At 41.8% G+C, this 16,653-nt stretch overlaps 1 protein-coding gene across 10 annotated transcripts in view; it reads right to left on the bottom strand.

The window, feature by feature from the left end:
• Positions 1-12,681, bottom strand: part of pcdh19 (protocadherin 19) — an 83,986-nt gene extending 71,305 nt beyond the window's left edge. For 2 of the 10 annotated variants that reach the window (XM_021561495.3, XM_021561496.3), the window contains exons 1-2: positions 9,289-12,681; positions 4,115-4,466 (exon numbers count right to left, since the gene is read on the bottom strand). In XM_021561495.3, coding sequence (XP_021417170.1) covers positions 4,115-4,466; positions 9,289-11,435 — 2,499 coding nt within the window. In that variant the 5' untranslated portion in view covers positions 11,436-12,681. The remainder of the gene's footprint in view (positions 1-4,114; positions 4,467-9,288) is intronic. The other 8 variants (XM_021561499.3, XM_090198061.1, XM_021561497.3 and 5 more) reach the window with 4 other exon arrangements.
• Positions 12,682-16,653: the final 3,972 nt, after the last annotated feature.

Genomic DNA, 16,653 nt, shown 5'->3' with positions numbered 1-16,653 from the left:
CTAGGCTTCATACAGTAGGTTGGAAATGGAACCAGTAAAACAGTGGTTGACTCACAAATGATTATGACGGCGCCCTGGCGCCAAGGTGATGACAAATGTTTTTGGGGACGAAGCAAAAGCCTCACTAATCACAACAGTGCTCTAGTGTCCTAGCTAGACCTCGGGGAAATGTGGACTTGTGGAGTCAAGTGGGTTTCAAGCCCGGGCTTGCTCACCGTGACAGAGCTACAGATGTATTATCTTCATTTTGTTACTGAGAATATTCCTGCACCGCAGATGAGCTTCATGATTTACATCCATTCAGTCAAAACCTGCACTAACACACGTTGATATTAACAGTATTGCACTTTATTGTAGCCTCATTTTGGCCAGCTAATAGCCTATCTGCTGATCAAGCAACATTATGAACTAAACATTCAAATCCTCGTGCTGCAGGAGAATTTTTCTGCTATAATACTAATCAAATTAAGATCCTACAGCTGTATTTTCGTTAATTTTACAGATGCACTGTCTGTTTACACTCTACATAAATGGCTATGTAATTGCACTTGACAACAGTTTTTGTAATTTAACAGCAATGTGTGGTTACGGAGTTACTGTCTTTTCTAAATGTCAGAGTGGAGAAGAAATATTTGGAGATAGCTGCAGCCTGCTTGAGGGGGAGAATTCACACACGTACATGAACATACTCTCTCTCTCTCTCTCTCTCTCTCTCTCTCTCTCTTACTCCCTCCTTCCCTCTCTTCCATCGCTTCCATCGACTAGCTATCAGCACCTCCTCTCTCCATCAGTCCACAGGAAATATGCATGGGGCCGCAGTCAAAGAGATGTTTGTCAACGTCATGTGGAACGCGGAGCTGCGACGATGCTTGCATGTTAAGCAGCCCCTCTGCCTTAATCAAGCCAATCACAGGCGCTAGGAAAATGAGAAAATGCGGTAGGGCCCAGACACCTGGCATTAAGACACTCTCCCTCCTTCCCTCCATCCCTCTCCCTCTTTTCCTTCATCCAGCCACCCCCTAACTCAGCCCTATCAGACACCTCCAAGCTTTGCATATGAGATCATCAGATTCGATTTGCGGCCCTATTTGTCTCCCCCTCTCCCTCTCCCTCTCTCCTCTTTTCATGAACCGAAACAAAGAAAGGCCTCCCTAATCCCGCGGCTAAGGTGCTTTTTTATTGGATGCTTAAGCCGCCAAGACAGGCTACTACGCCTGGGTTTAACAACTGCTCAGGAATTCCTTTGTGCCGGCTGGACTATCCTTGTGTTTTGCTCATGGAGAGGGTTGTGACCTGAATGCTACCTGTGGGTACATAAAGGCCTGGACACAGCATAGCGGCATGCACTCGTTCCCCTCTACTAACGCTTGACTTTACAGTTCCACAGGATGGATCTACACCCTTTCTTAGTTTCTTTCTTTCTTTGTCTCTCTCTCTCTCCCCCTGTCCCCTCTCCCTCTCTCTCCCTCTCCCCATCCCCCTCTCTCCCCATCTATCCCAGACAGTCTGCAGTAAATCATTGTGGCTGTAAACGGGGCCCTTTTGACCCTCGCGAGACCCAATAAGTGCCCAGATCCTAACTGGATCCGCCAATCAATGGATCAATAATCATTCTTATGTTTCTGGTTTTGTTTTTAGACTTTTCTTCTTCTTGCTGAATGTCAAACTGGATTTGGAGTCATCAAATATGTGATGGGTGGGTTGGGGTTGCTTTACTTGGGGCTGAACAAGATTGTGAGAACCACCTACCCAGCTGAGGGCCATAGCAGTAGGTCAAGCTAGAGAGGTTGTCCAGGAATCCAGTAGACTAGGTCATAGAGGCAAAAATCTATAGTCTTAAGATCAGCTGGTTGGTGGACACTTTTGTTAGCTTGAATAGCCCACTCGAGCGAGAATTTTGCTTTCTTCTGAATCTCTACGGCAATACAATCAACCCCTATGCATGGTGGGGTGACTATAGCTATATAATAGCAAGCTGCGCGGAGTGCAAAGCTGCAACCTTGGCCTTCACTGCATGACGATTGGGCAGTTCGCACATCGAGCAATGATTATTCATTGTGGTGGTGGAGCTGATAACCTGGATCAATGCGTCTGGCACCCTGTAAAAAAATCAAGTGATGTGTTTGCTCCAATTGGTTCATATGTTCATTCAACTACTGTCATGTGTGCTCCCTAGCTGGCCTCTAGGTCACCAGGCTGCTCGTTATGGCGCACACCTGTCACCATCGTTACGCGCACCTGCGCGTTATCAGACTCATCTGGACTCCATCACCTCCTTGATTACCTGCCCTATTTATGTCACTCCCTTTGGTTCCTTCCCCAGGTGTAATTGTTTCTGTTTCCTGTCTGTGCATTGGTCGTTATTATTTGGACATCTTACCTAAAAAAATGCTGTGGAACTAGTTACACACACAGTATTTTTAACATACAATGTTTTCAACTTGTTAAGCAAAGACAGCATAATACATTCACTGAATTTTTTCTGAACGTTTTCTCAAGTTGGGACTAAGTTCGGTAACACTTGGATCGAAAAGTTAAGTAAACAAAAAGGCTGTGGAACCAGTTACTTAATAATAATTAGTTGAAACAAATAAACCTCTGAAAGGCCTTGATCTATTTCTCAAATGTATCTGTCTGACCAGACTCCGTATAGAATATCTGTTATGTTTCTGGAACATATGAGCTTATGACTGGCCCTGAAGGTGTGGCTCAATCTGTTGACAGAACATCCACGGTAAATGTGACCATTCATTCACTTTAGACTTCTTCACAGATCTAAAAAGATTGAAATGAACCTGGGGCTTTCCCACCCCGAACCGATACATAGATGATCTTTGTTAAATATAGAGTCCTGTTTCGAACAGACCTGAGGACAATTACACCCGTTCCATACAGATCTGGTCAGATCCAGACCCGGTCCGATCCGAGTGATAGAAGCAGCAGAAAGGTCATTTTTTAAGCTACTTTATTAAATGTAGTAGAGAGAGGTACCGACTCGCTCTGTAGTAGACTAATAGCTGCCATAGCTAGGTTATTTATCATGCAATATGATTACGTCGTGCCTGTCTTGACTGCATCAAACCGTGAGAACCTAGTTAAGTTAACGTTAGCTAGCTAGGCTAATTCAGGCTGCAGTGGATGTGCTTCTCATCCTACAGTTACAAATAACAACAACTCCACCCAGAATATTAAGCAGCAGCCTAACTGTTGTCTCTTGTTCGTTGTAGCCTATCCTTGTCCTTTAACTTTTAATTCCGCCATTTTAATTTCAACTTCCACTGATTAGATATCTCCTGACTTTTGCCACACACGGAGGCTCTATGACTGTAGACTATTGCTGCTTTGATGACTTATGATTGGCCAACAATAGCAACAATCTACACACGCCACGCTCCACTCTCTTGAAAAGCAAGGGCAGCAGCACACATTTTAAGATATCTCTACCTCTCTACTGCAGCAGTCGCACTCTAATTTGTACCGGCCCTTCCGGACAAGGCAGGGTATTCGAGTACAGGTGGATCCGTGAAGACCTCTAATTGACATTCACCAGGTGAATCCACAGTGACTATACTCCCTACAAAGACTATATTATAACCCCCAGCGACTATACACCCTACAAAGACTATATTATAACCCACAGCGACTATACACCCTACAAAGACTATATTATAACCCACAGCGACTATACACCCTACAAAGACTATATTATAATCCACAGCGACTATACACCCTACAAATACTATTTTATAACCAACAGTGACTACACTCCCTACAAAGACTATATTATAACCCACAGTAACTATACTCTCTACAAGACTATATTATAACCCACAGTGACTATACATCCTTCAAAGACTATATTGTAACACACAACAACAATACACCCATTGGATGCTGAAGCACTACGCAGTCATGACAATGAGTAGTGAGTCTGAGAGTCGACTGGGCCCATCTTAACCATCACTCTCCTATGTTCCCGTCTTAACCATTGATCTCCCCTGTCCTGTACACCCACCCCCTGTCCCCCTCTCCCCCAGGGCATTGGCACAGATTGGCACAACAGCAACACGCTGCAGGGACAGATCAGATCAGAGCGAACTAAGCGTGGTCTCACCTCTGGCAGCGGCATGCCGTTGATGATGAGGTCAGGCTGCTGGGGACCCTGCCCGCTGGCGAAGGGATGCTGCTGATAGCCACCGTGGTTGGGCGCGGCATTGCGCGAGTTCTGGTTCTCCACGTTGAGGAAGGTGCTCTCGGAGCGCCTGCAGCCCAGCGGCAGGCTCTGCTGGTGGTAGTCGAAGTAGTTGAGCGAGGAGGTGAGAGACGAGCAACTCACCACGTTCATCTTGTCCGTCTCCTCCACGTCGCGCGGCACGAGGCGGATGTCGTTCTTGCTCAGCTTCTTCTTGCTCGACTTCTTCTGGCTGCCATACGAGTACTCCGCCACCCTGCGCAAGTAGAAGAAACTGAACAGACTCAATAAAGCAGTGCTCTGTCGTACCCGCCCACAGGCACACGTCGTTCGGCCAGAGGCCCCCCGCTCAGCCATGCCAGAGTGCTGACCGAAGTGTGCCGTGGTGGTGGCAAGCACATTGGTAAGCATCCGGGGTAGCGAGACAGAGGAGCCACGCTCAAGTGACCCCCCCCCTCCACCCAAGCCTGACCGCCTTCCCCGGGCCACCAATGGAGCCGTCATCCCTCATTTGTTTTTATTTGCATGCTCGGCACAGTTGACATGTCACAAACAACAAGCACACACAATGCAAACATGCCAAACCACAAAAGCACACAAGGCAACAACAAAAGACGATACTGAAGATCACCAACCAGAATCAGCCATCATATTAAAGCCTCACTGCTAATTCACTTTTTTCTTTCATTATCAAGCGAGGCCCACTGGCGATATGGAGTGCAGGAGCACTGTAAATTCAAATTCATTTAGAGCCTAGTCTCTGTGGCTGTTCCCTGACTTGAGCAGAGCATTTTGATTCTAATCAGCCCAAATGAGAAAGCCGGAGATTCTTTATGGAGAGGATGCTGCTGATGCTCGGGTCCATTCTCCATCCAGGCTTGCAAATTCTTATGAGGGGAAGCTGTGTTTTAAGCAGCTTGTGCTCTGAACCCTTGAATCCCTCCTGACCCGGGCCTTGCCTCTGAGTTTTAACGTGTCAAACATTTGCATGGACTCCCACTCTCCAAAGGTATATTTTTAGCACTGGTTGGAAATAGTATTTACTCTTGTTTCTAGCCTGCATCTAATAACACTTGAGGCCCTGGCTGCATATGCTGAAATGCCCTAGGAAGATTCCCCATCCTTAGTATTAACTGGATGGGTTTTCCTTTTCATGTATGATGAAGTTTGGGTCTGGCTGCTCTTCCATGCCTTCATTCTAGCAAAGAAAATGGTAATAGCAGCCTTCGAATGTTTCTTTTTCCGGATATCTCAAAACTGTTATTTTTTTTCTCTCTCTCTCTCTCTCTCTTTCTCTCTCAATCTTTGGAGTCTGAGTAGGGGAGAGAAGAGACTGAGGGTAAAAAAAAGAGTGCATTGTTCTGTCATTGTTCTCTTTAGTGCTTCTGGGCCCAAAATCAGAAAATGGACAGGAGAATCAAAGAGAATGAGCAATAAATTACAGATAAGCACTGCTCAGGTTTGAGGTGGTAGCTAACTACTCAGGAGCACTGCAAATCAATACTGATTACAGTACCCAGCAGGAAAATGATTTTTATGCCACAAGACAGGATTTTTAAAGAGGAAGGTTAGGTGGTGTGGGTCAGATATTATTTGATTTACCTTAGTTGTTTGTTTGAATGGTTGGTTGGTTTCTTGTGTTTTTTTTAATTAGAGAAATAGTGCATTGTGGGTCACATCCAAATCTGAAAGCATGTTGAGAAATGTACTAGGCTATATTTGTCAATATGACAATGACAGCCATCAAATCATATAAAATGCCCTAAAACCCCTATAAATTGTCTTAATAACATAACTTATGTTGCGAGTCTTTTGCATAGTTCTCTAAGAGCATTGGCTTTTCAGAAAACAGATGTTTTTATTCTTATGTCGTTAAATTGGTCTGTGGGCTGTAGTGTTGACAACAATGTCACTTTGAAACTATACTGAACAAAAATATAAATGCAACATGTAAAGTGTTGGTCCCAAATGTTGAGCACAAATTTGTTTACATCCCTGTTAGTGAGGATTTCTCCTTTGCCAAGATAATCCATCCACCTGACAGATGTGGTATAAAAAGAAGCTGATTAAACAGCATGATCATTACACAGGTGCACCTTGTGCTGGGGACAATTAAAGGCCACTCTAAAATGTGCAGTTTTATCACACAACACAATGCCAGAAATGTCTCAAGTTTTGAGGGAGTGCGCAATTGGCATGCTGACTGCAGGAATGTCCACTAGAGCTATTGCCAGAGAAATTAATGTTCATTTCTCTACCATAAGCAGCCTCTCAACATTGTTTTAGAGAATTTGGCAGTACGTCCAACCAGCCACACAACCGCAGATCACGTGTAACCACTGCAGCCCAGGACCTCCACATCGGGCTTCTTCCCCTGCGGGATTGTCTGAGACCAGCCACCCAGACAGCTGATGAAACTGAGGAGTATTTATGTCTGTAATAAAGCCCTTTTGTTGTGAAAAACTCATTCAGAAAAAACTAATTCTCCCCAGTGGGTGGCCTTTGCCCAATGCTGCGCCCATGCCCAGTCATGTGAAATCCAAAGATCCTGGCCTAATGATTTTATTTAAATTGACTGATTTCCTTATAAAAAATGTAACTCAGTAAAATCGTTGCAATTGTTGCACGTTGCGTTTATAATTTTGTTCAGTAGAAGCTATGTATCTTAACAAGTTAGGCCTTAGAGGTGCTATACTACATACTTAGAATACTGAATGTAAAGATGCTCTCCTACTAGGTGAAACCCTCATCAAATCTACATCTCTGAACCTGATGTGGATATCTCACCAACCATCACATGATATTGCAAATACATGACTGCTTTAGATTTCAAATCAATAGGTGATCAATATTAACCATTATCCATGAGTATGTGAAAAGTTTCATTTCAGAAAGCAATATTTTCAGAAATATTGGTACATATATTTACGTTTATTCTTTAAAGAACTTATGAAAGAGATTCTTTAAAGAGATTGTTTAAAGAAATAGATTGGTGTGTTATCTAATCTATCTAATCATGGCATGGGGTTGTTGAATGAGAAACATATATTTGTTTGAAATCTATCACTTTAAACAAATAGTCATGTTTTTTTGCAAAACACTATATATCTGCCTCACTCTCTGGGAAATAAGTGGTACTGCTAAGTTTTACACAGTCAAATAGAACAAATGGCCTTTTTTTTTATAAAGAACTCTACAAATTATACATTTGTGACAATATATGTAAATAATATATTTTGTAACAAAATAATCAATTCAGTAATATGAGATCTGTATGTAAAACATTTACAAGTAACATTTTACATTTAGCAGATGCTCTTATCCAGAGTGACGTACAGTTAGTGCATTCATCTTAATATAGCTACAGTAGTTGAGACTAATATACAGGATGCAAACGTTCTATTCCAGCTAAACAATGGATATATAGCGTTTTGCACAAGTGTATTTTTTTAACATTTTAATACAGATCTAAAATCTATGAATTACAAATCTGAGAGGGGTAATATTTTAAACACATATGAAGGTACCCATAAGCAATCATTTCTGATGAAAAAACACACGTGAAAAATTGGTGGGTATAGTGTTTTGGAAATAAACTTTTCTGTGTGCCTGTGAAGGTCCACACTTTAAAAAGGAGATCTGTCTGGACACCTTATGTAGTTCTTTAAGTGCATAAAGGAGAAGAAACTCAATGTTAAAAAAAAGAGTAACTGCCGCACAATGGCATTCTTAGGCTACATGTGTGTTTAATGGATCTCAACCCAACATTTTGGTCAATAGAGCTTCATCCACTGGGACTTACTGAGAGATGTATGTTTGCTCTACTTTATGGAGGAATCATACAGGGTCAGCCAATTGCCACATGTATGAAATGGCCTGACATAGCAGCACATCAACAAGAATGATGTTGAGTGTAAAATCTGAAATATGATAATAGCTTCAGGTTAAATTGACAAATTCACAGTACCAGTCAAAAGTTTTGGACACACCTACTCATTCCAGGGTTTTTCTTTATTTTGACTATTTTATACATCATAGAATATTAGTGAAGACATAAAAACTATAAAATAAACATATGGAATCGCAGAGTGAAGGAAAAGCAGTCAACAAGTGTTCAGCGTATGTGGGAAGTCCTTCAAGACTGTTGGAAAAGCATTCCAGGTGAAGCTGGTTGAGAGAATGCCAAGAGTGTGCAAAGCTGTCATCAAGGCGAATAGTTTTGATGTCTTCACTATTATTTCTACAATGTAAAGAATAGTAAAAAATAAAGAAAAACACTTGAATGAGTAGGTGTGTCCAAACTTTTGACTGGTAATGTATATATTTTATATATTTTAAGTGGTAATACACAAGGAAAGTGAGAGCTGATGCTATACAGATTGATGAAAAAAAACATTTTTATTATGATGGATCAAGATAATAATGTGCTTCCCTTCTGAGGCATAGTCATACACGGAGTAGAGGCCTAGATGGTTCAAAGCTGCATTACTTAGTAGTTTTAGTATAATAGTAGATCCCACTTGATTTGCATTACTTTTTTTTTAAATTCTGTATTATTATTAACACTATTATTACCAATATCATCATTACTATGTCATCATTCTTGCAGAATCGTAGGCCATGCTGTCTTCTTTAGAACATCCATTTAAACCTTTGGGAATAGAATGCACTAGAAATTCAATAGCTGTAAAATTCAGCTAATTGTCCTCGCCTAGTCACGATTATTAGTCCTAGTTAATTGTGCGTGTTGAAAAAAGGAAGTAAGGCAACAGCGCCTAGTCTAGGAGTCCATTGGCCATTTTTTCTTATCAGTTATGGGCACCTGCATTCCTTAGTGCCGCCTAACATCTGGGGCCCTCAACATGCACTAGAAATACAGCTACGTGCACTCACGACTAGCCTGAACAACACACACACGGAGGCACCAACGCAAGGGCGCGCATATCGCCAGCAGAAACACACGCGCGCACCACTGAATGGGCAATAAAATGTGTAAATGTAGGCCCATGAGAATAAGAAAATAGGTACTTGGCTATAACCATGACTGACTGAAACACCAAAGTAATGAGATGCGTATGAAGAGCTGTTTTCAGTACCTGCAGTTGTACGTTCGGATCTCCTTGTTATCCCTTTTGCACTTGACTGCCACAAAAATCATAGTGACAAACAGGATAGCTGCAATAGAGCCCAGGGCAATGATGAAAATCAATGACAGGTTTACTGGTCCAATAGATTCCTGGGCGTTCAGGTCCGGTGAGAGGTAGACAACAATGTATGCAGACGCCGACAAGGACGGTTTCCCGTGATCGCGTGCCACCACTGTGATCTCGTAGGTCGACTTGACCTGCTCCCCGAACATCTTAGTGGACCGCACCTCTCCATTCACCTGGTCTATCTCAAAGAAAGGCCTGTCTCCCTCCGAAATGGTATAGGTGAGCCTTCCATTCTCCCCCTCGTCGTAGTCGTCGGCCTTGACTTGGGTCACCAGGTAACCCACCCCTGCATTCCTTGGAATGGATACTTCCGCGGTGCCATTTACCAGGGGTGGAGTAGTCATAACAGGTGTATTGTCATTCACATCCAAAACGACAATGCGCACCGTCGCGTTACTGGATAAGGACGGATTGCCTTGGTCCCTGGCCAAAACTTTGAAGTCAAAAGTCCTAGTGTACTCATGGTCGAATGATCTCATGGAGTAAATACGTCCTGAAGGATTTATACTGACATATGTGTTTACGTCCATGTGTTTAATCTCACTGGGAACGATGGTGTATGAAACGGTGCCATTCATGCCCAAATCGGGATCTACAGCAGACACTGCCAGCAAACATGAGCCGGGCAGGTTATTTTCTAGGACCATCTCTTGGTAATGGGGTTTTAGGAAGTGGGGAGGGTTATCATTTTCATCTGTGACTTTCACTACAAACGACTTAGTGGCACGTAAAGGAGGGGTGCCACTGTCCTCTGCTTGGATAGTTAGATTGTACGTGTCCCTCTGTTCTCTGTCTAGCCTGCCATCGACAAGGATGGTTGAGAAGCTCTCGTATTCCTGGAGCCTGAAAGGGACGTTGCCTTGTAGTCTACACTGCACCTTGCCATTCGCGCCAGCGTCCTTATCTGAGACCCTTACTAATGCAATAACGTATCCACGTGGCGCGTTCTCACTAACTTCAATCAGCTCTGTGTTCACCGACAATAAACTAATGACAGGTGGGTTATCATTTGCATCCATCACATTGACCGTGACTTTACAATGAGCCGGAATAGAATTTGGACCTAAATCTTTGGCTTGGACATCAATCTCGTAAATATGGGTTGCTTCATAATCCAACGGGCCATTTACAGTGATAATACCGGTTCTAGGGTCGATTTTAAATACATCTCTAGTTTTCTCGGTGACGTAACTGTTAAACGAGTATACAACCTCACCATTAGTTCCCTCGTCAGGATCCGTTGCATTCAAGTCAATTACAAGTGTATTAATAGGAGAATTCTCCATCACATTCACTGTATACACAGGCTGGTCAAAAACGGGATTATTATCATTCGAATCCATTACTTTAATATTGAGCTGAACTGCGCCAATCTTTGGGGGGTCTCCGCCGTCTTCTGCACTGATTTCGTATGAGTAGTGAGACTGGGTCTCCCTATCTAACGATTTTTGCACTACGAGTTCGGCAATCTTGGACCCGTCCCCCCTAGTCTTAATCTCCAACCCGAAGAGCTCATTCGGGGTGATCGAATATGATTGCACACCGAAAATCCCAGAGTCCGGATCGCTTGCCCCCTCTAGGGGAAACCTGGTACCAGGGGAGGCATTCTCTGAGATTTCAATGTCAATGTGGTTTGTGGGGAACCTGGGCGCATTATCGTTCAAATCCACAATTTCAACTTTAATCACACATATCTCCATGGAGTTTGACATCACCTCCAGAGAGACAGTGCACTTTGACGTCTGTCGGCAAGCCACATCTCGGTCTATTTTCTGATGTGTGAGGAGAAGTCCAGCAGGGCTGAGTTCCACCCATCGCGGCTCTGAATTTGAGATGACCCGCAAGTACGGCGCACGCGGTGCAATGGCAAATCCTTGAGTTTGTGCGTCCTTTGTCACGTTTCCAATGATATACCCAGCCTTCTGCTCCTCGTTTATCGAGTATTTCAAATTGATAACAGAATCAGCCCCAGTCCAGCATAAAAGGACTATCCAAATAATTTGCATAAAATCCATTTCCTTGGCGTACATTGTACCTGTTGATTTTTCCTTCGATTTAATTGGGACCTCGTATGATCACGCACACCTATGCATGTCAGAGATAACTGGCAAAATTTTCCAGTTAGCGAATCTCATCGAAAAGTTATCCTTGGAATAGGTTTGGTATACATGTAACTTGATTATATGGTCTTAAGTCCATCTACCTCATTGTGCTCTTCTGAGAGAAACCACATTCTCCAATCTGCTGCAACGCGTGAGATCTTGAGGATAGATATTAGAAAACATTATGAATTGTCTCAGAACACTGATGGTCTCAGAACAACATATAAATCTGCGCTGTTTGTATCAAGCTACAACTATAGGAACGTCTGACATGATAACCCGACCATTTCGATACAGGCTGGAAAACAATGCAAATAATGAATTAAAAAATCAAAAGGGAGGAAAATTCTAATGAACAGGTTTACCCGAAAAAATAATGTTCACTGAAGATTAAATTATTGGCTAAAAATGATCCATTTCAATTCTTCCCAGCATCATGATTGCGATTCAACAACCATAAGGACAATTTTAGACACTGAATTTTACGCATACGTCCACAAATGCATATGAATGATTTGTTCAAGTTGTAATGACTTTTCCTTTGTAATGACTTTTCCTCTTCAATTGGCAATTATATCACACCACATATCCGATGGAAACGTAAAAAAGGAATCCGCATTGAGAAAATCCGTGAATAGCCAAAGTCCAGTCATCGAATGTAGACCAATGATGCTGTTGACAGAACGAATCTTATGGGCCTAATGCTATCAGTGAAGACCACGGTTACCTTTTAATTTCCAGGCGAGCCGATAAGAGGTTTCACTCTCTCTCTCTCTGTCAAAGTCTTTTATCTTTCTTTTGCTAATTCGTTTCCTCCAATCTCACACATGAATACATCGAACACGTCCCGGGGAGATATGGTCAATATCAAATCCAGTGTAAAAATATAGAGGCAAAAAATTATGTTATACCGTCACGATAAAAAGCAGTTCGTTTCAAGCATGCAGCAGAGCCAATTGCATGAAAAATATCCAGCACCACTCGTTGTCAGTAGACTACTAGTTCACCACAATACGCGCTCGGCTCCGCTCGCATCAATGCTGCACACTGCCGAATGCACAGCTCAGCGCTGAGCGCTAATTCTCCGGACCAGGACCAGCAATCCCCTCAACCAATCAGAGGTTACACAGGAGGGTTGGATTTGCTGGTTGGTGGGGAAATATACAGCAATGAAAACTCGGCCAGCTACCTGCACACTAGTTCATCTGTGGAATGGGTTAAGTAGTGTAAATACATGTATTTATTTATTACTCGATGTGTATCATGTAGTTAATGTAGTAGGACTAATTAAAGACCCTACGTCTATATAGCATAATGGTTAGAACTCTTGGTATGTTTACTCGTCATTCCAATGCAATCGGAGTTTTTGCATGCTTCCTTTCTAAATTTGATATACCGGTGGTATTCAGGGTTTGCCCTAAAGGCGACTGTGATCTGAGGACAGAGAGTCCAATCCTTCAATGAATCGAAATAATACTTGATCCACACATGATTGCTGATGACATCCCGATGATTTGATGTAGTCTTTTTTTTTTTACATAATGGAAGTAGCCTATATCTTATTGTAGCCTATTTTGTTAAGGTGAGCCAAATTCGACTATGAAACGCTGAATATTTTTGCTGCTTCAGAATGCTGTACTGTAGATGCGTGAAATGTAAAACCAAGCATTCTTGAGAAACAGGTAGGTATAGTCTGGCATGTAAAACAAGGACACATGCGTTACCAATACAACGACGACAAGTGTGATGTTGCATATTATTTGTGTAACATCGTGTCTTATATCTGGACAATGAAACAAATGTGATTGTAGTCGCAGGCTGCAAAATATCCCTATCTCTCTCTCTCTCTCTCTCTCTCACACACACACACACACACACACTCAGTCACGTGCGCACGCACACACACACACGCAAACTTACACGCGCGCACACACGCAAACACACACACACACACACGCAAACACACGCGTTGCATTTCTTAGATGTGAAGAAAACGATATGGTTACTAAAATGTGTAACAACAAAAACATATGATTGCGTTGATGCAGGAACATGTTCTAATTAAAATCATTTGAGAGAATTCTTAGAATATGTCACTGCAGTCCTTAGGTCTGTTGAAAGGAACACTGTTTTGTGTCATGCTAGCTGATCCCTGATAAGGCCAGTACGGTAAATTACCTGTAGACTAGGCTACTTCGATCTGCTTTTGGGTAGAACAGCATTATAACTTCACACGTCAATCAGTGGAAATGAAGGGAAGCCTACCTGAGAACTCATATCAACTTACATTCGGAAGTTCACGAAGCTGAGTGGCAATATTTAATTGTTGTATTAATGGTACAGAAAGCACACTGATTTTTACTAACATTTGTGTCATGTGTATATTGGCCAGGTCCTATTCCTAAAATGACTATTTTGAGGATGCGATTGACTGCATATTTTTTCCATGGTCAAAAAGGTTGGCTATTTGCTTGGATAGGTAGTCTAATAATGTTTGTTTTTTTGCAACGACTAGGCCTAGTATGTGTTGTAAGACCTATTTATCATTTAGAACAGACCTTATCCCTCGTGGGTTTCGCTGCCTTCTCATTCCCCAGCTCACTCCTCCCCATCTGGCAAACTTGGCTGCAGACAACCCAGACCATATCGAGGGTTACCCGGTTTAAAAGTCACAAGGGTGACACCTAGCGTCCTTTTGCTGCTTGGCTCGGTTATTGACATTGACCCAACAACATTTGTCACAACATTTTGCTTTTCAACGTTTTATTACGTTTGGATGTAGTTTGCTTGATTACCTGCATTACAGGTGATTCTTGTTTTCTCATGATCAACATACAGTATTTGTCCACAAGTTATGCTTTCACAGAAATGTTTTGTATTCCACCTATCTTACCTGAGATGTAATGAAAAGTAATAATAGCCATACATCAAACTATTATACCAAATAGCCATATTTCTGTAATACAACACCAGGGGCGCAACTTTGGTATTAGAAATGGGGGGGACATAATATTAATATTATATATATATTTTTATCCTATCGGATAACACTCCAAACAGTCTACCCGACCGCTCGGAGGCGTCCGCATGGTCCTAAAGCACACCGTAGCCTAATTTTTAACACAATTTCAGAATGTTCGGGGGACATGTCCCCTCTGTCCCCAGTGAAAATTGCACCCCTGTACACCAAAGCCTCAAACAGCCCTCTACTTTCAGAATGGGGGTACTGTTATATTCAAATTACTGGCCGTACACCCCAACATGGAAAAGGCCAAAACACTGATTGCTTGTGAAATATGCATCAGAGTATCTCACAGTCTTACACCACATGAAATAAGAGGCTCTAGTAAGACAAGAATCACTATAGAACTGTAACAGTATGTATATATAGAATGGGCTTGGATGGATGGATGCATTATTTAAATATTTCTGAGTTATTTTACGTCTAACTGTCAACTGCAGGCTACACTACTCTGTCATTCTGCTTCTTTGAAAAGCAAAACAAGCAACATTTCTCTCTGTGTAGCCTGTAATAGGGTACATTGCTGGTGCTTTTACAAGACATTACACTGGGTGGATTCTGAGGCTAGATACAGTATCCTCGTAATAAATTCTTAATGGACAGGGAATTAAAACAACCATAGGCGGCTGTGGGACTTTTTACTCAAGGCTTTTTAGACGGCATATTTGAATCCCGTTGCAGAGTAAAGGCCTGTACATTTTATTCTGTATTATATTCCATTTGAAACTGTGCAAAGGTTGAAACAAAGTTGCTGTTTCATAGGAAAGGGGAATTAAGGTGAACAAATCAATAGTGCCAGTAGCCTAGCCACTAGCTATGTCTCTGTCTCCATGGAAGTAGCGATAGAGTAGACTACTGGACAAATTATACTCATTGGTTTGTCCTTTTGATTTTAATGATTTGAGTGCTTTGTGTTGAGTGGTTGTAAAGATAATTGTTTACATTTCTAAGCATGGTGTTGTTTTATCTGTATCATTTGGTCGAAGCCAGATATTGATCTCAGACACTAATATACTGTATCTCCTCTGTCATCTAAGAGGAGACGATGGTGATTGGCTAGGCTACTTCTCCCTTTATTATGATTGTGACTTTTTATTGTTTCAGTCTAATTACCCAGAATGCACTGCCAATTGAACTCTCATTAACAAAGTGGCCATGACAATGTGTTTCTCCGTAGACATTGGACCACATGTGGAGCACAGTCAGCACACCCCTACTGTGCATGGGGAAAGGTGTTACTTGTTTGCAATTAAAGGAACTTTAAGCATTACCCAGATGGTGTTGGGTTCTGTTTACCTGTGAGTTGTGACCCACAACTATATGTCATTCATTTCTACTATTAACATTGGGTGAGGGACACAGAGAGAAGTGAGACAAGGGTGGTATTAATGTTCGGTGAGGGCAGTGGTGTAAAGTACTTTAAGTAAAAGTACTTTAAAGTACTTTAAGTAAAAGTACTTTAAAGTACTACTTAAGTTGTTTTTGGGGTGTCTGTACTTTACTTTACTATTTATATTTTTGACTATTTTTACTTTTACTTCACTACATTCCTAAAGAAAATGATGTACTTTTTGCTCCATACATTTTTCTTGACACCCAAAAGTACTCATTACATTTTTAATGCTTAGCGGGACAGGAAAATTGTCAAATTCATGCACTAATCAAGAGAACATCCCTGGTAATCCCTATTGCCTCTGATCTGGCAGACTAACGGACTCACATAACAGAAATGATTTGTTTGTAAAGTATGTCTAAGTGTTGGACTGTGCCCCTGGCTATCTGTAAATGAACAATATTTGCTTAATATAAGGAATTTGAAAGATTTATACTTTTACTTTTAATTTTGGTATTTAAGTATCAAAAGAAAATGTAATTGCTAAAACCAAATACTTTTAGACTTTTACTCAAGTAATATTTTATTGGGTGACTTTCACTTTTACTTGAGTCATTTTCAATTAAGGTATCTTTACTTTTACTCAAGTATGACAATTGGGTACTTTTTCCACCACTGGGTGAGGGACACCAAGCAAGGATGAACTCCCTGTGCCCTTCACCATCAACAAGCTTCCATCCAGACAATGGCTTATTGTCAAGCTCACAATAAAGAAAACATCATCAAATTTA

This window comes from Oncorhynchus mykiss, chromosome 14 (assembly GCF_057628025.1).
Source record: "Oncorhynchus mykiss isolate SJ-2025 chromosome 14, ASM5762802v1, whole genome shotgun sequence".
Classification (NCBI taxonomy): Eukaryota; Metazoa; Chordata; class Actinopteri; order Salmoniformes; family Salmonidae; genus Oncorhynchus; species Oncorhynchus mykiss.
The sequence above is the reverse complement of the archived record's forward strand: the minus strand, read 5'-3'. Positions and strand labels throughout refer to the sequence as shown.